General features: G+C 39.1%; 1 protein-coding gene across 6 annotated transcripts in view; it reads left to right on the top strand.

The window, feature by feature from the left end:
- LOC103559735 (uncharacterized) overlaps positions 1–9,869 on the top strand; it is a 77,850-nt gene extending 67,981 nt beyond the window's left edge. For 4 of the 6 annotated variants that reach the window (XM_070578155.1, XM_070578153.1, XM_070578156.1 and 1 more), the window contains 2 exons: positions 1,270–1,454; positions 2,327–9,869. In XM_070578155.1, coding sequence (XP_070434256.1) covers positions 1,270–1,454; positions 2,327–2,363 — 222 coding nt within the window. In that variant the 3' untranslated portion in view covers positions 2,364–9,869. The remainder of the gene's footprint in view (positions 1–1,269; positions 1,455–2,326) is intronic. The other 2 variants (XR_011527815.1, XR_011527816.1) reach the window with 2 other exon arrangements.
- Positions 9,870–23,052: the final 13,183 nt, after the last annotated feature.

The raw sequence follows: 23,052 nt of genomic DNA, 5'->3' as shown, positions 1-23,052 counted from the left end.
TTCACTTTTACATAAATGAGAAAACTGTACAAACTGTCTTGTAACCTTTTTCCATATTAATAACCGTAGATCTAGATCATTATTTTAATGGATGCATTATGTATGTTGTATATAGAATACTGCTTGGTACTCAGTAGGCCCTCAACCAATAGTTGATGAATGAATGAACAATAATTCATTTAACCAAGCTCCTGTTAGCGGACATGATTTATTTCCAATTTTTCACTATTGTAAATTACACTGCAGTGAATGTCCTTTTGCATCTTATTTGTTCACATGTACAATGATCTGTTTAAGGAAACTGCTTAGAAGTGGAATTGCTGGGTCAAAAGATGGAAATATTTAACAGTTTGACAGTGATAAAGTTGTCACATTGCTAAATTTATGCTCAAGTCCCAATATACGCTATCATCAAGAGTACACAAAGTCTCTTTCCACGCATTCTTCCTTACACTCTCATTTTTGTCAATCTTTCAGAATTTGCCATTCCGCTAGAAAAATTGCTGTACTGGTTTTATTTGCATTGCTTACATCACAAGCAGAATCTCTGTTTGCATATTTATTGGCCATTATGTATTTCTCTTATACATTGCCTGTTCTTTGTTCAATGGTTTTTCTCGAAACATCAGCGACCTGTTTTATCCTGCTGAAGTAGTTAATTTTATAGTCCTAAAATATTCTCCAAACAGGTAAGAAAATACTTTCTTTAGTTGGATATACTGATAATTGAATATGTGTAGCCATAGTTCTCATTTGTCAGAAATAGCAAGGAAGAGAATTTGGAGATTTTACGTCTTAGTGCAGTGTCTTTTTTGCCTGAGGACCACCACTAGAGTTTTGAGGGATTTGTCAAAGAGAAAATAGTTGTTTGGAACAAAGATTAGGTTGCCCAACATCTGGATTCCAAAAAGTGAGGAAAAAATAAGTTAATTATTCATATATATTAATACGACACACTTTATTTCCCACCACTAAATACAATATTCACCTTTCTTCTGTTTCAGCTTCAACATTCTTCTGAAATCTGTGTGTGAATATGTGTGCGTATTATTTAACCAGAGAGAAAGTCATTCCTAACCTCCTGTTTAGTGTTGGAACCATCACTTATTTAGTGAGGCCATTTTTTTCCAGACTCAAGTTGCTGCCGAATTCCCAATATAAAGAAATCACAGGGGTTTTAGTACCCTTCCACAAAGTGATAATAAAATGCTTATTTTTAAAAACAGTAGGTTATGTCTAATGGTATTATTTTAAATTCTTAATGTCCAGGCCAAAATGCCAGAAAATGAACCTCAGTTTCTTGGTGATAATAAAGTGAACTGGCTTCCAGCAGAGAGAGATCACGGCTTCTGTGACGGACTCCTGTACTTCTCCCTTCTCCAACTCCCTTCTCCACTGGCCAGTGCAGTCACCTTGCTCAGCCCTCTGGCCTCGCCTGGAAAACGTCCTCATCAGTGAGTACTTGTGGGGTTAGGGTGATAACGAATGTAAAGGAAAGAGTGCCTGTTTCAATTCAAATAGTTGGATTAGTCACAGGGATACCTAATCCATTTACAAATAGAATCCTCCAGCAAGCTTCTTTGTGTTCATCAGAGTATTTTGTACTCATTTAAAAGAAAAAAAATGAACAACTGAATGCAAACCATGCAGGAATTGTCCAGCTAACAGAGTTTTAATTTTCCTGATTTTAAACAGAATAAGCATTTAAAGACCATTTAAAATTTACTTTTTTGGTATATTTTTAAATTGTGGTTAAAATACACATAGCATAAAATTTACCGTTTTCACTATTTTTAAGTGTATAGTGTGTGGCATTAAGTACATTCACATTGTTGTGCAACCATCACCACCATCCATCTCCAGAACTCTTTTCATCTTGCAAAACTGAAACCCTGTACGCATTAAACACTAACTCCTCATTTTCCCCTCCCCCCAGTCCCTGGCAACTACCATTCTGTTTTCTGTGGAGACTTTTTTGAGGGATATTATATTATATCTCTCTCTTTTAAAAATAGGGTAGAAATCCATCAATCAGGAATAGTTTTAGGGGCATTCCTGCCTGGACACACAGTTGGACAGTCCTATAATTATACATCTTCCTGAAATGCGTTTTGGGTCGTTTCTACACAGATCTTTAAAAAATACTTCCTATGAGTACTGGAGGTTCTTGCTTTTCTTATCCCGCTAACTTTTTGAAGCCATAAGAATATCTTATTAAGGATTATGCAAAATAACCTCCTACAAATCCCGATATTATTACACTGCCCAAAAAACTTCAAAGCATCAGGAAAGTGTTTTTTTTTTTTCTTTTTTTGAACTAAACCAGATTCAGCTGGCTACCCCACTTGGCTACAGAGTACTAAAGAAGAGGCTGAACTTGATCCTGCTGCCCTTGCATACACAACACTCCCATTGACTCTAGAGAAGACGTAAGTGCATGAAAGGATTCCAGGATCAAAAGGTTAGCTCTACGGGGAGCTGTGTCTGGCTCAAGCAATCCATTTTTTTTTCCTATTGACAGTGAAAACGTTTTATAGTTCTTTTTCAAAGTTTTTCAAACTTTTACAAAAACAGGCTACTTGTGAAAAACTGAGAAGGCATCTAATTGAACTATATCCAGAGGAGATCATGGCAAAGACCAACAGGGAAGAAAACATTTCTAAATCACAGTGATATTGGTCACATCATTTGTATTTTAAAAATAAAGTATTTGAGGCACAAGCAGAGAGAAATTTTCATTAGGCAACCTGGTTGGGCTATGTACCAGAATGTGAGATAAACTAAAACACAAAGCTCATGAGTTTTTATCTTTGTCTGCTAATGACATCGGTGGCAGGATTATATAAACTTTGCATTTTATGGAATCTGTGAAATAGGAAAAAGAATACATGCTATATCTAAATGAAGAGATGTGCAGATGCTTAACCAATATTTAATTCATTGCTGAGGAAATAAATGCCTTAAAATATTTTAAAAAGAGAAATTGCCTTGAGAATAATTAACAAGCAGAGTAGTAATAACATTTTTGAAGAAAGTGAGATACGAGTCTATATGTTATACTTCTCAATTTTCTCCATTCATTGGAGCTCCTTAGTGAATCTAAGCATTCATTCATTCACTTATCAAACTTTTTTTGTACACTTACAATGCGCCCAATGTTAACCTAATAGTTTTCCAAAACTTCAATTGAGCAAGTATATAAGGAAGTGGATTACAGTTAATAAAACAGGACCCACAACTGGGGTTGGGGGAGGGGGCTGTATGTCTCAAGTGTTTTGCATCACTCTTCATTAGGAAATTTGCCTCAAGAATTTCTCTGGCTTCACCTGGAACGTACACATCTTGATTGGCAAGTGGCTTCTGTGATCCTACTCCTAGGAGTAGCTAATGTAATGTTTTTCTTCATATATGTACTAGGACAGAGAATGCTGTGTTGAACTAACTTGAAAAGCATGTTTTATAATCAGAAAACTGATTTAATGTCATTAGAGTTTTGATCTTAAGCATTTTCTATTGTATGAGCAATGGAAAGGCTTGGTGAGGAGCTTGTCGAAACAGTTCTCTTGCATTTTCACATAATTGGGCTCGACAGTTTTCTGCCATTGCACAGGATAACTGCAGTTGATGGTGTTTATGTTTTTACTTAAGGGCCATTGAATTGTATTAGAAATTTCATAGTACACTCTTGTAATCCTGTAAGTCATTTTTGAGTTGCATGATTGAAAGTGAATAATAATGTGCCGCAAAACAAAAATTACTCATGCAGTTAAAGCTTTTTGTGTGCGTGTAGTTTTAGAAACAACCAGTCCACAGAGAATAGAGCTCATGAAAGAAATGAAAATACATGCTCATCCCCACCCACTCTTTGTTGTCTCGGCTTATTCAGATCTGGTGAAAACATTAAGCCACTTAACCTAAGTGGTATTGGATAGCTAATTTATTCAGCTTCTGGAAGGTACCAGGTTAGTGCTTGCAGAGGCAGCATTTTAAATTTTGGGGAGAGGGGGTTCTAGCAAACTCTTCCAGTTAGCATGTGTCCAAAGGCCCGCAGAAATAAGGTACTTCTTTTTTCAATGACCTTAGCTTTTCTTGGGAATTTTTAGATGTTTTATGGGTTACGTTCTTATTTGGTGGTTAAGATGGCTTGCTGAAATGGATCTAGAAAGACTCAGGGCATTGACTGATTGAAAAAGAGTTATTGAGTGGGCACTCAGGGAGAAAATCAAGGAGATGTGACAAGGAGCAGTTTCTCTTTCTGGCTCCCAGATCTCTCTTTTAGCCAATTAAAATTAAGGTCTGCCGTTTTCCTATTTGTGTCATTCAGGCCATTGTTTCCAGAAGGGGCTTGCTAGAATTCAAAGATGTTCCTTTGGGGCATTAGCATATCGGTTTAGATGAGTTTGTTAGACTAACTAAGCAGTTACCTATGGAACTAAGAAAGAAGCGTCTAGGAGGAGTTAGGGCATAGACATTCAGATGTTAACAGAAAAAGAAGTTGGAGGAAGAAAGATCCTGGGAATATAATAACATCTGCAGAAGGTAGCCCAGGGGTAGTCACATAGCATGGAATTTTGGCAGCTTGACTTAGCATAAACATCCCAGAATGATGGTTTTGTTGGGGATGGGGATGATGGAAACAATAGAGTACCTCCTGTAAAGAGAGTTTAGGTATTGCTGAAGACAAATGTAACCTCTTTCATTTGGAGTTTGGTCTTTACAGTAGCTCTTCATGGGAGATTAGAAGGCCTTAGCCTATATATGGGAAAAGGCTTTCTCTCAAGTCTTCACTCTGCTTGATCGAGGCTGCTTGGGTTGGGGTGCTGGGTCAAGAGAAGTTCTGAAGCCGATTCCAGACTTAGAGGAAAGAATTTCACCATTTAATGATTCCTGCCATGGTCCAATGGGAAGGAGTGATCATTGCAGCTTTAGACTCTGCTGCATTTTTGAGGATTTGGTGTATCAGCAATGGCAGTGATGACTCAGTCCCCAGTCCTCACAAGTGTGTGAAGAACTTGGGACATCCAGCTAATGAATCTACAAGAGTTCCAAGCAGCCTTGATGGGCTTCAGCATTCTCCTTAGATATTTGTGTTAACCTGGAAAATTGCTTCTTGAAGAGAAAAGGAAGTGATATTTTTAGAATTGGATCAGCATTTCCAGCACATCTACTGATGGGCTAGCTCCTCAGTGTTTACATGGCAACAGGATAAACTATTATTAGTACTGCTCACATCGTGGTACAATATCAGAATGTTTTTGGCTGTGGTAGACCAGCTATACAGATGAGAAAGTTGAGTGCATTGATTTATTGAAATTACCTTTGACACTTTAGCTGTGATTTATTCTCAGTTTCTTTTCTGATGTCAGACTGTAAATTCTCATGTCCTTGAGAGAGGATTTCTGAAGACAATAAAGCATTGAATCATATTTAGTGCAATTAGTTTTTCTTGAATGCTTGCTATGTTTCTGACACTGCTGAGAACTGTGGGGGATACAAATGAAAGAGGAAATGCATGGTTTCTACCCTCAAAGAACTTATAATTTATTACGAGAGACAAGGCATTCCTGAACCTGTTAAATTATAAGATAGGCAGTATATGATACGTGATACTTACAATGATTTAGTAGTTTAGAGAAAGGAAGGAACAGTGGGATTATTTAAAGAGCTAAAACACCTATAGTCTGCTTCTCTTACTTCTGTGCTTGAGGACTCCGAAACCCTATGAGAAAGGGTATAGGGAGAATGGAAGACGGCTTACTCATCTCTTACTTACTCGTTCCTGCATGTTGCTCCTGTATAGTCAGTGTCTATGGAAATTTGGAGACTGATGGGAAAATTATTTTCAGAAATGGAAGTGAAGGCAGTGGTGGGAGAGTATTATCCAACTGTAGCTCTTGACTTCTGTCCATCTGCCCAGAGCTGAGTGTACATATGTACTTTTCTAGCTACTGCAGTCCATTTCTGGATGGCCACAGATGTGTCTGAGGTCACAGGGACTCACCTTCGTTTCTTTTTTTTCAGATGAGTCCCAGTCAAATAGCTTTCAGGCAGCGAGAAACAGAGCCATATTTAGATTCCCCCTTTTTTCTTCACTGATTCTTCCTTTCTCTGACCTTCCTGCCCCATTTCTTATTTTTTTACTGATCTCTCTCTCTCCCTTCCTCCCAGCAGTACATATACTTTTTTCTAGTATTCCTAGTTTCTTTCCCAGAGCTATTAATGGCTTTTTACACACTATTGTCTCTAAGTCTTAAGAAGGAAAAAGAGAATGAAAAAACTGTTGCCAAACAAGACCCTTCCCTTCATTCTGTGTTTGGGAAGCCACCTCCTGGAATATAGCTCTTGAAGTTATTTGAATTATATTTGTTGTTCTCTACACATCCCAGTGTGCTCAAGATATTCCATAAAGGTTAGCGAGAGCAGTAACAGTCACCTGTCTTATGCAAGATGTTCTGGGCTTCATCCTAGATAGGTGGTGCTTTGCTGTATCTCTCTCATTCACTCCTTTACTCACTCACTCCTTCACTAAATAAAGAGGTAAGCTGAAGCCAGATCCCATTAGGTCTTCCAGGCCATAATGAAGGGTTTAGTTTTGACTCTAAAAACTGTGGGAGACTGGGGGACTGATACAGTCTGATGTGTGTTTTTAAAAGTTCTCTCTGGCTGCAGTGTGAGAATGGATGAGAGAGGTCAAGTGCAGGAGCAGGAGATCAGTTAGAGAGACTATTGCAGAATTCTAGGGTAGAGATAATGATGGCTTAGACTAGGGTACTTGAAGTGGAAATGGACCAATTCTTGCCAAAATATGTATTTGTAGGCCAAATCTTATTTCTTATACTAGTGTAGCCTTCATTTAGGACTGGGAGCTGGCTTTAGCACTCATGTGCTTAGGTTAGTGTCTGAGCAGCTGGTTCGGAATGCTAAAAGCCAGGCCTCATTGGATCACCTTATCGGATCAGATGTAATCCTGGCCCACTAGCCATCCGTGCTTGTTGTTGTGGCATGATGCTGCTCAGAATGTTTGTTTGACAACTCGAGTTTTGTTCCACCTTATATTCTGCTGACTTAAAATATTTTTAAATAAAAAAGAGATCTGATGGTTTAATAAATTGCAAATTCTTTATCCACCACTTCCAACTTTGTTTGCATTGTCATATAAGGTATTTCATTAAGTCATTCTGTTGAATTGAGAATTTTAATATCTTGGGCATAAGGATGTCAATGTTGCTTTGGAAAACACCATGTCAGAAAGCACTGGACATGGCAGGGTTCATTTCCAAAGATATTTGCTAAGGGCTGAGTGTGTGCAAGATAATCAAAAAGATGTGGTCTCTGCCTCCAAGAAGCTGAGAGGAAGGGAAAGTAACAAAAATCACTGAGTATCTTGAGTGCTAGCCTTTTACATCCACAACTCATTCAACCTTTGCAATGCCTCTGAGGTGGATGCTCTTCTTACCCCTATTTTGTGATGAAGAAAGGAGCACCATCATCTGTCTTGGGTCACACTGCTGTTCTGTCCAAAGCCCATGGTCTCTCCACTTTACACTCTAGGTGCCACCTCACAAGATGTCCGATGTCTTCTGTTTGAATACTGCCCCTGCCCCTTTACAGCTGCAAGATCTTGGAGAAAATGTCTTAATCTTTCTGAGCCTCAGTTTCCTTATCTATAACATATGGATAATAGTATTAATCCCAGAAAGGTATGGATGACGTGTGTATGAAAGTTCCTGGCACACAGTAGCCAGCAGCTAAAGTTTGTGTTTCCTTTCTTTTGTGAAGCAGCAGTATGGCAAGGAATCTGTGATGTGACTTTGCTGTGGAGCCCTAAGCAAGCATGGCAAGGCATTGTTTTAATCAACCTCACAACTGTCAGAATAGCCTATGTTATGCACTTGGGCTTAGGGATAGGAGAGGGCTGCAAGATTGTTGGGTTTGTTTGTGGGATATCTGTGTCTGAGAAGAGAGGCATTCTCAGGCTCCCTGGCCAATTTCGCTCAATTCAGGTAGCAATAGGCAAGGAAAGAGGCAGTTGTGTAGACCTGTAAATGAAGGCCTCAGATCCTCAGGGGTCAATTTTGTGTGTCCTTGTGAGCCAAAATTAATGGATATTTCCCTTTTAAGGATCACGTCTACAGGCAATATCCAATGGAATAAAGGGGCCTTACACTATCTTTTTCTGAGGGATCATATTTATTTGCTCAATCCTTGATGAGAACCAATTTGCCTTCATTGAAACTAGACCTGTAAGCTTTGATGAACTGACAGGAGGGAAAATAACCACAACAACCACCTTCCAGTCTGTGTCAGGCTCTTAAAAATAATGCCTGGGACAATAGTACTGCTAGTTTTTCTACAAAGTGGCCCATTATACGCACATGAGGAAGATAAGAAACTACCACTCTGGGTGAAAAAAAAAGGCCAAAAGGCTAATCTTAATTATTGAACTGTTGATCTCCCAAGTTTTTTAGAATGGATTGTGGAGGCGACATTTGGGGGAGATTCTCAGTCTCACTGTGGTTTATTAAAATCATCAAAACATGGATGATTGCTGGAACTTTCGTCTTCTTCCCTTACTCTCTGTCTGCTTTGAACCAAATCTTGTCTGATAGAGATGGGGGCACCCAGAGACCTTGTCAGGCTCATCAAATGTCCTCTCAGCTCTTGGCTTGCTTCTCTTTCAATTCTGTTTTCCTGTAATACTATCTATTCCACACCAGCAGCCAGTCTCCAGCAATCTAATGAAGGCTCTGCAAGGGGTACTACCAGTGTGTTCACATGATCATGTGTGTTTCTAAATTTTGCAAAAGCAAGATGGTTTAAATGCAATTACTCAAGATCACCCCTTGCTACTCTGACTTCTTCTCTGTCACGATTTGTCAGCTGGCATCTGAGTGATGGGCGTGTTTTGGGTCTGGCTAAGAGGAAGTTGAACTGGGATCTGTGTAGTTTAGTGGGATATTTTTATGTAGCTTGCAGTCCCTTTCATGGCCATCTGGGTGAGGAATGGCTTCTAGGAATACTCCTACCACCCACAGGATGACTCACCCAGTGTGGATGGTGAGCAAGGGCGAGGGCTGGTGGTCTTAAGGATATGAGCCAATACTATGGCACTGGAAGTTCAGGGGTAGTGGAGGGCAAAAAGGTTTGAAGCAAGGTTTGAGAAGCTTGACTGGAAAATTCGTACCTTCGGAGACATAGAATTGTGAGAAGATTGATACCTAGCCACATATATTCTCCCCTGTCTGGAATACATTTTATAATACCGAGTATACAATTATAAACTCACATATATAAGTATATATATTTTTTTCATGTAAGTAGCATGGAATAGATTTGATCAGAATTCTTGTGTTTGTAGGGCACAGCCTGTTGGCAGTACAGCAAGAATGTCTGTGTGAGAAATTGCAAGTTTTGTGCATCCCATTCTGGATCTCATCTTATTGTGTCTGTTGCATCTTGTTCCGACAAGCTTGGTGGTTTTAGAGGAAAGGATCTGCAAAATTGCCACCAAAGAAAGAGAAACGCCCTGAGAAATAAGTGTTCTGGTGACAAAAATCTCACATATATTCATTAATAAGTCACAGTATGCAGTGCAAGAGGAATTCAGTTATTCAATTATGTAGCTCAGTGCAATGTAGGAACATCTGAATTGTTCTTGTGGATGCCTTATTTCAGGTTAATTTGTATGTTTGGATTTTTTTTCAGAATTATGGTTCATACTGAAATACAGATGTGAAAGGAAGGATGTATCTCTATTGAAAGCCAAAAGTGTAAATCGAAAGAACATATTTGTGATATTTGTCACCTTTTAAAAAATTTGTAATACCTGTAATTTCTTTCCTCATTCTCAATAAATATTCATTTTCGTATCTAATTTTGTATTTTATTTTCCTTAAAGACGGACACAGTGTTTGTATAAGCTTTAGGCCCCACAAAACCCAGATCGGGCCTGTTCCATACCTTCGCTCTCAAGTGGACATACTTGTTAGCAGCTGGGAGTCCATGTGTAGAGGGGAAGCAGCATGCTGTAATGGAAGGAGAAACCTTCATTCTACCACCTATGAGCTGTGTGGTTTCAGCTGGTTTCTTAGCCTTTCTTAACTTTAGTTTCCTCAGCTATAAAGTTTGGATAAGGATACTTCACGGGATTGTCATGAGGCCTAAAGGAGCACTTAGCATAGTGCTTGGCGTGTAATAAGCACTCAGTCAGTATTATTTTCCTTTTTTCCTTGACTTCTCTCAAATGGTTTGCAGGTTTATCTTAGGTCAGGGACCTAGGTGAAGAAATATTTTGTGTTTTCAAAATGAGTTTTGATATAAGGGGATGAAAAAGAGAGTTGGGGTTTCCCCTGTGACTCTTGTCTTTAAAAAGCCCTGGACAAAATGAATCATTATGGTATTTTCTCTGGGTATAAAGCAAAGAATGAAGTGCTTTCATCAGCTGTGTAGAGTATTGGGCCACAAGTTCCAATTCAGTGTCTGCCACTACACACATACACACTCTCACTCACTCACGTTTATTTATTTGATATGGCCCAAGGGTTAGATTATTCTGAATCACTGCAATTTCTCTACAAGCTTCGTCTGTCCATCAAAAAATATTGATGAGCAAAGCCCCAAGCCAGGTACTGGATTCTCATGACATGTAGGAATCTGAGACCTATGGTTTGCCGTTCATGGGGTGTCCTAATGAGCTACAGTACCCTGGAACAGCACGATCTTTCTGATATATTTGCTTCGGCCACGTGCACACAGAGATAGCGTCTGTGAGGTGGGAGTGGGAACTGGAACACAAAGTTAGCTAAATTTGGACTTTCTGTCAGGGTATGAGTTAGTCCTCACAGCAGACTAGACTACAGCCTATGTTGCTGGACAATGAACTCTTTTCTTTGAGGGCAAAATCCAAGAATACCTTTTTTTCAGCGCCTACCAGGGCTAGTACATAGTAGGTGTTTGTAGTATTTATTGAATTGGTTTATAGTCTACATCCAGTCAGGGTAAAAAGAAAGACTTTTAAAATGCCCAAAGGGTTTTCCTTTTTGAGAAAAAACTGCAGCTTTTGATTAATAAGCATGATAATTATGTCCCTTGCCCTGTTGTTTTGGAAGAAGGAGACTGTGTTTGAAATGGGGAGTCAGAAACAGTCTACTTCACACACTTTGCCTCTAAGCTTTTCCTTCTCTGTGTGAAGGAAATCAAGCTGAAGCAAGTCCGGTGAAGTCTGAGAAGTTAATGTACTAGTGAAGACAAAACAATTGCAAGCAGACTGTCAGCTGAGTGAAGGGCAGTGTGGATAGACCTACCAGCAGTCAGACAGAAGACTTGTCCTGAGACCACCTACTTCTGTCCCCCTGTCGCTGGCACACGACTGATTTGTAATGAACAATTGTTGGTTAAATAAGAAAGTCTGTGTGATACATGTCATAATAAGTTATACATTTACCTACTAATTGTTTAAGAAACCTGAGTGCGTACAGCTTACCTATATTTTCTTTGAGGCCGTCTTGGTTAATTTTCCTGCTTTCTAAACTACTGAGTTGATAAATTCACTGAGGTGTTGTCAGAGTGAACCTACCTAATCTTATTAACATCTTGGTGTCTAGATAAGATCTACCTGGGATCTAGTCTATTTGGCTGCTAAACACACACACACACACACACACCCCCCACACAGATAAGTTTGTTTTAAGAATATTCATCAATGTCCACTGTGTACCAGGGAGTGTGCTGAGCACTGAGGATGAGAGCCAGGTATAATCCTGTCCCTCTTGAAGCTTACAGTGTAGAACAGATGACCTGAGCAGCCAGGTCTCTTATTTGAGCATTGCAGGGGACCTACGGCTTATAAAAGCTTCCAGCATTGTGTTCAGAGCTGGCCAGGCTTGCTGCTTCTCTTCACTTGCCGTCCGGAAGGGCAAGACACGCAGGTTACTACTGAGATAAATGCCCCATTCGTTGTCTTCTGGCCCACATAAACCTTGATCCATTAAATTATCATATAAAAAACAGAAAAAAGTTTCAGAGAATGATAATCTCTTAAATAGCCATGTTTTAAATGCTAACTCTCAGAGTAAAATATTAAATAGGGTGAATTGGTAATTTTAAGACCCTTAATAATAACTACCCTTACTTGTAGTCGTTTTGCTTTGTACAGAGATTATAGGGATAAGTTTTAATTCTGGTTGGAAAATAGCATTTAAATAGTACTTAGCATTTTTTGTCAAATTTTTAATAGGTATTTGGAGTCATTGAGATTTAACTCCCTGTATGTTCAGGAACGTTAGTTGTTTCAGACTGGACTATGACTAGCTAGAGCTACTTGAATAAAATTCCTGCAATTCATCCATTCTTCTCCTACCAGCAGGTGTCATTATGGAAATATGAAAATACTGTAAATTCCAAAGTTGTAGGAACTGGCTGTGAGAAAGAGGAGTAGCGCTTTGGATGTTGAAAAACAAGGAAAAGTGAAGAAATCATTTGGTGCTAACCAAGGATGGCATGTTTAATTACTAATTTGGCAATCTTCTACAGTATAATGTAACTGACACAGGATTTCAAGGCAAGAACTTAATTTATTTTAATTAGATTAAGCAAATATTTATTAAGACCCGTTCTAGGCTCATAGGAGTCTTAAAAGAAAAGTGACACATAATTCTTAGCCTTAAGGAGCTGGCATGATATCTGGGGAGAAATGGATATTCATGAAATAATTAGTTAACATTGTAAGTCAGTTCTTCTTTTTAACATGTCAGATTGAAGTGCATAGATAGTAAAAGTAGCAGAAGTTCCAGCTGGAGGGGCTGTGTAGTACTGTTGATTCTGCATTAATCAAAGAATACTTTTTATGTATTTAAGTAGACAGGAGCCTCAAAATTATTTGGTAACTTGATAGCTCATTCTTCCCCTTCTTGCTAACTGCTATCACCTATCTTTCTCCATATGTCTAAAGTAATAATTATAGTAATTATGTGTGTATTGGTTAACCAAGGATGTAATGGTTGTAACAGTTTGTTATAATCAACTGATAATATGATTAAGTCTTTCTAAAAACTAAGGTAAACACTACAAATGAGTGTTTTCACTAGGGAGACTTACACCAGGCGACGGGATATGAGTATTAATATACTAGATCAGGAGCAATGCCTCTATCTACCCTATTTTCCTCTCTAGACTGTGAGCTCTTCCAAGGCATGAGATATGTGGCATTTCCCTTTTCATTCCTGCCACTCTAATTCTGTGTCTCTGTCTTTATTGAGCTCTCAGTACATGTTTGTTGAATGATGAAATGAATGATAATATCACCAAAGGATAGGGTATTGGCAATATTTCATACATTGTTTTGTTAGAATGTATGTTGATATTAGACTAAGAAATCTCAGATTGAATAATTTAGAAAATTGGATTGAAAAATTGATAGATCCTAAAGTTTTCTCTTTTGATTCCATCCAAGGAAATGTGTTTCAAAAATTATTTCAGCATGCTATATGAAGGAAATTATAATTCATTTAAATAGAATGTGCTTAATTTTAGACTGAAGGATGTAGTATATACTATTCTTTATTTCATAACCTTTTCAATAACTTGTGTCTGTGGTAGTAATCAATCTTTTTCATTGCAGAGTTTGTTTGCTGCACTCACACTAATTCTTTTTATTTGAAAGCCATTATAAATTCACCAGCTGCCACATGGTGAGGTTGATGTCCTCAGCCTACCTTTGGTATATTGATCTAGCTACACTTTATTCATCACTTACATCTCCAGCTGTTTACTGGACTTTCCCACTTTGATTTTCTCTTGTCACCTCCAACTTAACATGTCAAAAGGGAAATCATCATTTTTACCTGTCAACCACCTCCTTCCTCTGGCCATCCCTTTTCTCTTAATGGTACCATCATTTTTCCAGCCCCCAGGCTAAAAACTTTGATATTTTCTTTCTCTTAATCCCTTCCCCTATCCAACCAATCAACAAATCATTTATAATTCTTTTGTGATGCTTTTGACATCAGTCCTTTTCTTTGTTTTCATTCCCACTCCCGAGATCTAGTTGGACCAGGCATGAATGAAATAGCTTCCTGGATCATCCTGTTACAGATTCTCCTCTTATTTTTCCCCCGTGAACGAACATTTTAGTTAGAATCATTCAAACATCAGTGCCAAGTCCAAACTCATTAGAGTTGCCATGGCCCCTCATGATATGCTATCTGATCCCCATTCTAACTCAAATCTTGTACACTTCAAATGCTTAGCTCTAGTCCTATGGCAAAATGTAATTTCCCAGTCTAGCCAGTCTCTCTCTAACTTCTAGATTTTATTTTATTGTGGTAAAATATGCGTAACAGAAAGTTTACCATTTTAATGATTTTGGTAAAAAATGTGGTAAATTTTTGTAAAAAGTGTACAGTTCAGTGGCATTTAGTACATTCATATTGTTGTGCAATTATACCACTATCCATCTTTAGAACTTTCTAATCTTCCCAAACTGAAACTCTATACTCATTAAACAATAACTTTCCATTGCCCTCCCCCTAGGCCCTGACAACCACCATTCTACTTTCTGTCTCTGAATTTGACTATTCCAGGTACCTCACATAAGTGGAATTACTTAATATTATAATAAATATAATATGATATTATCTGTTTGTGTCTCTCTTATTTTGCTTAGTATGTCTCAGGGTTCATCTGTGTTGCAGTATGTGTCAGAATTTTCTTCCTTTTTAAGGCCGAATAGTATTCCATCGTATGTATAGACCACATTTTGTTTATCCACTCATCCATCAAGGGACGTTTGGATTGTAGTTTCTCCTCTATTAACACATTCTACTAATTGCAAACAGATTAATCTTCCTACGCTTTACTTCAGTTATATAACTTGACTGCTCAGAAGTCTTCAGTGAGTTCCTTCTTACAGATAGGATCAGGGGCAGCATACATAGCCTACCACCCATGGCTGTCCCCTGTCTGAGTCCTGACATATGTATAGAATATTATTGTCTATTATTAGTCTTCAACATTTATTCATGAAACAAATATTTTTTGAAAGTCTGGTATATGTTGGGCCCCGAGGTAAGTGCTGTTGCTGCAGCAGTAAACTAAATAGACGTAATCTCTTACCTGCTGGAACTGACTTTGGAGTTAGGTGATTTCTTCATTCAAGCCAGAATGCTCTCCTCTGTCACCTTGGAACTGGCTACTTCGCCCAACATAAAATTGCCAAAAACCATTTGGTGAATGGCCAACTTACCAAAAAGTTAATTCTCTAGTAATCATTTGACCAAATGATGAATTTGCTAAAAAAATTGTCTTTTTTTTTAAATGTATTTTTGCCCTAGCTATTCTCCTGGAGATGTATTGGTCAACTTTTCTGTATTTCGTGTTCTAGACCCTGAGCATTTCTGGATGTTCAACAATTTCTATAGAATGATAAAGTTGTTTTTTTCTTTTTAAACACTTATTTTTGTCTTAATTACTTTTGCCCCTGTTCCTGTTGCTTCTACTTCTGTTCCTACCTGTGCCTTTGCATTGATTTGGTGTAATGGCTCTGACAGATGCACCATCTAAGGTATTTGTCAGATGATTGCTCAGTGAATTGGTCGCTCATTGAATTAGTCAATAGAGGACTGATCATTTGGCGAATTCATTTCCAAAAAATTTAAAAATGTCCTCTGTTTGTAGTAAATCAAAGGGAAGCATTTCCTTCTATTTTTCAGGTCTGTCCTCTCTATTTAAGCCATAATATCTTTTATTAGCTCTGTTGATTTGTCTTTAGCAATAGCCTTCTTGTATCTTTGAGATCAGAACCAGTAGGCTGATTAATCATGAGAAGGTGAGGAATCAGAAAAAATGATACAGACATCTTAAAATAAAATGTATCAATGGATATTCTATTAGCCATCTTTTACTGTAGGGTTAAGGCATTTTCTTTGAAAATGGGTCGACTGATTATTCATACCATCTCTTTTACATAAACCGTACTCATAATGAATCACCTATGATTTCTAGTTTCAGTTTCTTTAAACAGAAGCAAGATCTTGAAGACGCTTATGATATAATAGGTGCAGAATCCTTGTGTATTTTTATTATTCTTTCCTGGCATTAACAGTTGTCTCACTCACAGTCAATTTAAGAGCAGATTTTCTTAGCAACTCAACTTTATTGATTCTTTAAAAGAATTTGATTTGCTTTTTCAAAGGAATCTCTTTCTCTTTGTTGTCACATTTCATCAGATAACCGAATATTTAATTTGATATAATAATAATAAATACAAGTGGCACAACTTTACTATCAATTTACCCTTAGAAAGCCTACCAGGCAATTGAAGTAGGAGTTGAGGAGGGAGCTATCAGAAATAGGTATGGGGAACAGCATGAATCCTTCAGGTTCAAATGACAGAAATAGGAGGAAACTTTTACATTGGATGTAAATGTGCACTGCTCTATCAGAGATCCAGCACCTGTGGGAATGAAGGTAGAGGGAGTGATGAAGAGGCAAGGTTGTAGACTGTCATGATTGGCCACTTTATCTCTGAGCAGATGAATTCTTCCACATGGACCATCTCTGACAGGAACTCCCTTCCTCTGCCTATGCAGCGATGCAGGGGACAGCCAAGTGTTGCAGCCGCCTGTGAGGGAAGCCCCTTGGTGTACTTCATGTGACTGCCCACCCTTTGGCCTGCCCTCACCCTCCACGTAAAGGTGTGCTAGTGGCAGTTGCGTTCTGTCAGGGTCTCCTCTGCTTGCTTCTGTACACGTGTGTGGAGGTGAGAGGCGGGGTTCAGGCCTTGTGCCTCTGCAGTGCTTCCACCAGAAATTCCTCAACAGTTCTGACCATGGACACTCCCTTTCTAGTTCCCAGTACTGATGCAAACTTGCCCTGGGTTTATATTCCATTTGTCATTTCCATGGAAATCCACACATAAGGGGTTGGAAACCTGTTACCTCTCATCCCAAAGCCCCTTTCCTCTTCACCTCAAATTCTGCACTTTAGGCTCTTGGACTGGCCCGTACAACGTCTTTTTCCTCTGCTCTAATCAGATGCCAAATAAACTATAGGTTAGAGTTAGGCAGTCAGCAGTTCTGTGTTTCTCGGTGTTCATGCCATAAAAAGATATTCTTCCTAATTAGACTCAAGGCAATGGAATAATAATAATGTGAGTTACTTTGTGCTGTGCTTTACGGTTTTGGTTTTAGTGTGGTTTATTGCTTCATTTAATGAGATAAATAACCAGACCACTTGAGAGGGGTATTTTTGGAACAAAACATGAACTGAAGTGAGTAAGGAGTCCTCCTCTGCTTTCTGCTCTTCCTTGCTGCAGCCCTTGTCTGGGGACTTTTTTGCTATCAACGTTCCGCTTTGCCTCGTACAGGTACAGGTAGACCAGGACGTTAGCTTGTCAATGCTCACTATTACTTTTTTTTCTTTTAATAGACATAGTTTTTGACAGAAAAGAAAGGTAGACCAATAAACAGTGTCAAAGGGTAGCAAAGACCCTAATCTCCATCTTGGGGATAGCTTTTGAGAAATAGTGGCTGGGATTTCTTGTCTAAGATCTTGCTTTCTAACTGTCCAAATCTGCATTGTCACAGATGGGCAAATTTTTGCTAGATCAAAAAAAAGATGAATTCTGTGGCTTTGGAACAACATTTTCTTCAATTGCCTAACCACAGGCAGAAAAAGGTCTTTTTGAGAAATGGAAACTGGACTTCGGGCATCTTTCTTCCATCAGAAGATGAAACGGATTCTCAGTCAGCCTCACCACATACAACCCTTGCTTTATGTTAACTTGTGTTGAAATCTTATAGACTCTGTCCTCCATCTCTGAACTCGAAATCTCTTGTAATACTATAAATTACCCTCATTGGCTTCCTTTTTTTAGCTGTAGTGAATAATCCAAGTGTTCTCAAATTTCTGTTCCAAAAATGTCCCTCCAGGGATCTGCAGTGAAAATGAAGCGTGTTTTACGTTGTTTGAACACTGCGTGAACCCAGTCCCTGCTTTGATTTTGGAAGCTGACCATATCTGAGGCAATTCTTGTGGCCTACAGCTGTGGCTGAATTCTCTTCTTCTTTCATTGCCTCCAGGGCTGGGAGCCTCTGACTGCGTGAAGGTGGGTTAAGCAGTGTAAGGAAAAGCGGATGCTTACTCACCCGATGAAGCAGTGAGCCTCAACAAAAAAGGCACTGGAAACAGTCCCCCTTTAAGACCGTCAAATATGAGAAATGCTCAACAGAGTGCTGTGCACATGTTAGTCGCTCAGTCAGCATTTGTTAAATGTGTAGATAAACAGCCATTCCCAGCTCAGCATCTCTGGCAGCAGCCTCCATCTCTATTACCCTCTCAGACCTTAATTCTCCATCCCATTCCTCTCATCGTCACTGTCCCACTGCTGCTCTGCCTTTTCTTCTCTAACCGAGGGGAAACGACAAGGGCTAGTCTGGGAATCACATTCTTAGGCAGGACTGGGCTGGTGGCAATTAGAGGACATAGAATGAGGAGACTTCAGAACCAGATTGCTATATAGCTTCTCTCAAATGCAGACGTAGACACCTGCCTCTGCCTTGGACTGTCTTGTCCTGATACCATGATAGCTGGGATGGCCAAAGGGCTTTTGTAGAAGAGCGACTATTCAGTGTCCAAGTTGGGTTTCTAATGCTTTGTAAGCCAAAGGATTTAAAATTAGCTGTGTTCACACCACATCTGCTTATTCCAGCATCCTTTGGATGAATTGCAGGCTCTTGACTCTGGAACTGGGAAGTGTTCTCCTCTTACTTCTCAGCTTTTTAGAACATGGTGGTGTCTGTTACCATTGTCATTTCTGGCTTCCATATGGCCACAACTATCTGTTAAGTCAGTGGAAAACTGTGGCTTTTCTTAGATATTTTCTTAAATTGAACTCCCCTGGGTCAGTATCTGCTCTACAGGCAGTTTTTCCTCTCTCAACCTTTAGGATAATTCTGAGACTCTAAGGAAAAATTCGTGTCTTTTGGACTTTCATCCAAGTGTATTTGCTGGTGAGGCTAAACATTCAAACAGATTTAAGTGAGTAACACTGGGTCTTTCGTTCCAGGGTCAAGTCAACCACTTTGCTGTGTCTTCCTTTCCATTGTGTTTTCTCTGCTGAATAGAGTAGAATCCTATCAAATGTATGCTTAGCTTAAATAAATACAATTATACTTAGATAATTTTGCTCCCTACTCCAACTAGTGAGTGTTTGCCTTGTGGCACGTAGGAGATGATAGAAAAGAACCTGCTGTTCCCTTCATTGTCTTAGTTCCCATGTGCTGCTCATGGCGTGAACTTTTAATTGTGCTATGTGTGATTGTAATATTGATTGGTACAACATATTGTTGTTACCACATAGTCTCTAAACAGAGGCTAGGTCTCTAGTCTCAGCCAAAGCCATGGTCATCTGTTCCACCTTTGGAGGAAAATCTGGACGTATGGGACTGAACTGAGAGACTGTGTATCTCCAACACGTGCATTCCTTAGGGATTTTCAAGGGTAAATTTAATGATGTGTAATTTTAGCCCTAAGTGCTGACTTTAGAATCTGTCGCCTAAGATAACACACCATAGTAGTGTCTGATTTCTCTTTATGGTGCCTTTTGTGACAGATAATTCATAGGCTAGTGACATTTTGTGTTCCTTTTTTTAATCTAAAATGTTTTCTAGACTTCTTAGGTGATGAGAATATAGTTTGGGCTGATATTTGTTGCCTTCTCTACATTTGCCGTATAGGGTCTATGTAATCTTACTGTTGATCTGGGACATTATGGAAGATACTAATAGCCATACCTGGAGCCAAAATGCTGGACACACTCCCATTTTCTTTTTTAAAGTTGATTGATGGATGCTATATGCCACAAGTACTGTCATAAAAATAAGCTAAGGTTTCTGATGATAAACACCAAAACTCAATCTTTCCACCATTCTTGATAATGACCCCCACTGTTTATTGTGGATTGTAAGTTGTTATAGTGATAGTAATAGGAAAGGGCTGCGCTGATTGGGAAAGATGCTGAAATCTAGAGATAGGCTTTGTCTAAATGAAATGAAACTCATACAAAGCCAGGCCTCCTTGTATGGGTCCAATTTCTTTTACGTGCAGTGTTCAACAATAGTCTAACTCGAGAAACCTTGAAGAACAATGTTTAAAATATTTACTCTTTTATTTTTAAGGAATTTCAGTATATGGATTTCACATAGCGAAATCATACAGAAATTTTCCTAAAAATTCCCTTTATGCCTCTTTCCTTCTCAGCAGCTTCCCATTCATGACAACTGCAAAAATCTCTCTCTTGCTCTGCCTGGAGTGCGCTCCTGGATAGCTCTCCTATTCTGTGCCCTCATCCACCACACACTGACCTTCTCTGGCGTGTGCAGTCCTCTGGAACATGTACTGTCCAGCTCTGATGGTTTTTTTTGTTAGCATAAGTTACCCTTACCCCAGAATTCTGGTGAATACAATTTTCATATCAATATGAAAGTTTTGCTCTTACTTACTCTTTGATCTTAGCTTGAGACATATTCCTTACTCTCACGTTGATAGGATGTATTCAGTCAAGTCATCTAAGACCCTACAAGCCAGACCAATCTCCCTTCACTCTTTCATTAAATCAGTGGGACTGCTAAGAGGGGAGGTGTACAGTTGCAGTTAGTGTATACCCAATAGTGGGTCTCTCCTTGGAAATGAAGTTGTTTAAAATAGCCTGCTTCCAGAAGGCAATACGAAGGTGGCAGATTTCAATGTAAATGACCCTGTCTGAATGTGGCAGCTCTGAATATGGTGGTAGTGGTGGGGGCTGTGGCCAGTTCCTTTTTAGTCTGGGTGTGACTTCTACCCCAAATTATTCTTTGATTACTGCCAGAGCAGGACATATGGCTGTGGGTCTGGGAGAGAGGAAGACTACTTGATATATCTTTATCCTTTACACGACTGACTTTGCTGTTAAATTTATACAAGCATCTGCATTAGTCAGGTTCTCCAGAGAAACAGAACCAACAGAATGTATTGTGTGTGTGTGTACATATGTGTATATGTATATGTGTGTATATATAAGAGATTTGTTATAAGGAATTGGCTCATGTGATTGTGGAGGCCAAGTCCCAAGGTCTGCAAGGTAAGTTGGCAAACTGGAGACCCAGGTGAGCTGATGGTGTAGTTCCAGTCTGAAGGCCAGCAAACTCAAGACCCAGTAAGAGCTGATGTTTTAGTTCAAGTCCGAAGGCAGGAAAAAAACTGATGTCCCAGTTTGAAGGCAGTCAGGCAGCGAAATCCTCTCTTACTCAGTTGTTTTGCTCTATTCTGGCCTTCTACTGTTTGGATGAGGCCCACCCATAGAAGTGAGGGCAAACTGCTTTACTGAGTCTACCAATTCACATGTTACTCTCATCTAGGAACACCTCACAGACACACTCCGAATAATGTTTGATCAGCTATCTGGGCACCTGGTGGCTCAGTCAAGTTGACGCATAAATTTACCCATCACAGTATCCATGAAGGATATAGGAACATATAATTTACAATTCAATTTCCTTTCATATATATGGATATTACTTGATGGATATGATCTTGCTTTTAGAGTTAAGTGAAAGGAAAGGCATGAGAAAATTGTAATAAGATTATTTATTTCTGGTGTCTTTTACAGAGTTACATTCATCTATAGATCTCTTTTCTTCTACTTCATTTAACAACTTAGGATAGATATACTTTATTGCTATCTTCGGCCTCAGGATGTGATGTGATGGCTCTTTCTCTGTTCTATGAAAAATTATGTCCTTTTTTCTCTATAGAAGGTACTCATATCCACTCCATAAAGTTTCTAATGGTGTACCCACCTCAAAAGGAAGAGTTAGGCCAGAGTTTCTGCCTGAATGATAGCTTAAGGAAATTCTGTGGGTTTTTTTCCATTAGTATCAACAAACTTGGGTTGTCTCAGAGAAGCCTGCTTGAGCTGACTCACCTCACTGTGATGCCTTTGGGTTTTGTATTATCAGCTTCCTTCATCTGAGAACTTGACTGAGAGAGAAGTCTGTCAAGAGAGTGTAGCTTGATCTGATTGATAGAGTTATTTGGGCCACAGCACAGGGAAATACTTCTGGGTGGGATGGGCCTTCTGAGTGTGAGGCTTTTTCTTTTAGAGGTGGTTTATACAAGAAGGGTGGAGATGTAGCTGCTAACTTTTTACATCTAACTCAGAGACAAAATACACTGTAGTGGTGTTATTTCTGTGGTAAACCTCAGAGATCTTTGGTCCAGTAACTGGCCCAAAAGAAAGACTCAAGAAAAAGATTGGCTTTACTTGAAGTCTATGGTCATTCTTATTGCTGTCCTTTGTGCCTTCAAATCAGACTCCCTGCTGGTTACCCGACCCCTCCCCCTTCCATGTCCCTTCCTCGATGTGGTGCAGGGCTGGTACAACTGTGCCCTTGTTGTTCCACATGCTATTGTGGACCATTCTTTGCTCCCATTTGTCCAATGTTTCAAACTTGACCTTTATCTTTCCTTAATAGCCTTGTGCTTGCCCTTTTGGGTTGATGAGATTTTCAGCTTCTTCCACTCCCTGACTCTTCTCTAACTCTTCTAAATTCTAGGCCCTTGGAGTAAACGTCTCTTCTAATCCCACTCTGGGTTCTGGGGCCTCACCCTGTGCTAACCTCTCCAGGCCATGGTGGGAGGAGTATAGGAGGAGGAATCCAATAAACATCCTATAAGATCCAATTTTTTAAAATCCTACACTTACCACAGCTCATTTTAGAAGCAGCAAGCTCATTTTATAGTGATTTGGATTAAATTTACATATCAAATAAATATTCATAAATATACCTATATCAAATTATTTTATTCCCAGATTATTTTCCTTCTAGACTTCTCCTTGCTCAGATCAGAATTTTGCTCCTCTAGGACGTTCATAGTAAACCACTAAGGAAAATACAAAATCAACCACTAACAAAACAGCTTCTAACATGGATGGGGTAGTGGGTCAAACCAAAGGGGGAAAAAAATAGGAAATTTGAGAAATATCTGTTTTGGAATGGATACTTTTTATATTATATA

This window comes from Equus przewalskii, chromosome 16 (genome assembly GCF_037783145.1).
Source record: "Equus przewalskii isolate Varuska chromosome 16, EquPr2, whole genome shotgun sequence".
NCBI classification, from domain to species: domain Eukaryota; kingdom Metazoa; phylum Chordata; class Mammalia; order Perissodactyla; family Equidae; genus Equus; species Equus przewalskii.
Note: the sequence above shows the minus strand (reverse complement) of the source record. Positions and strands in the feature narration are given on the sequence as shown.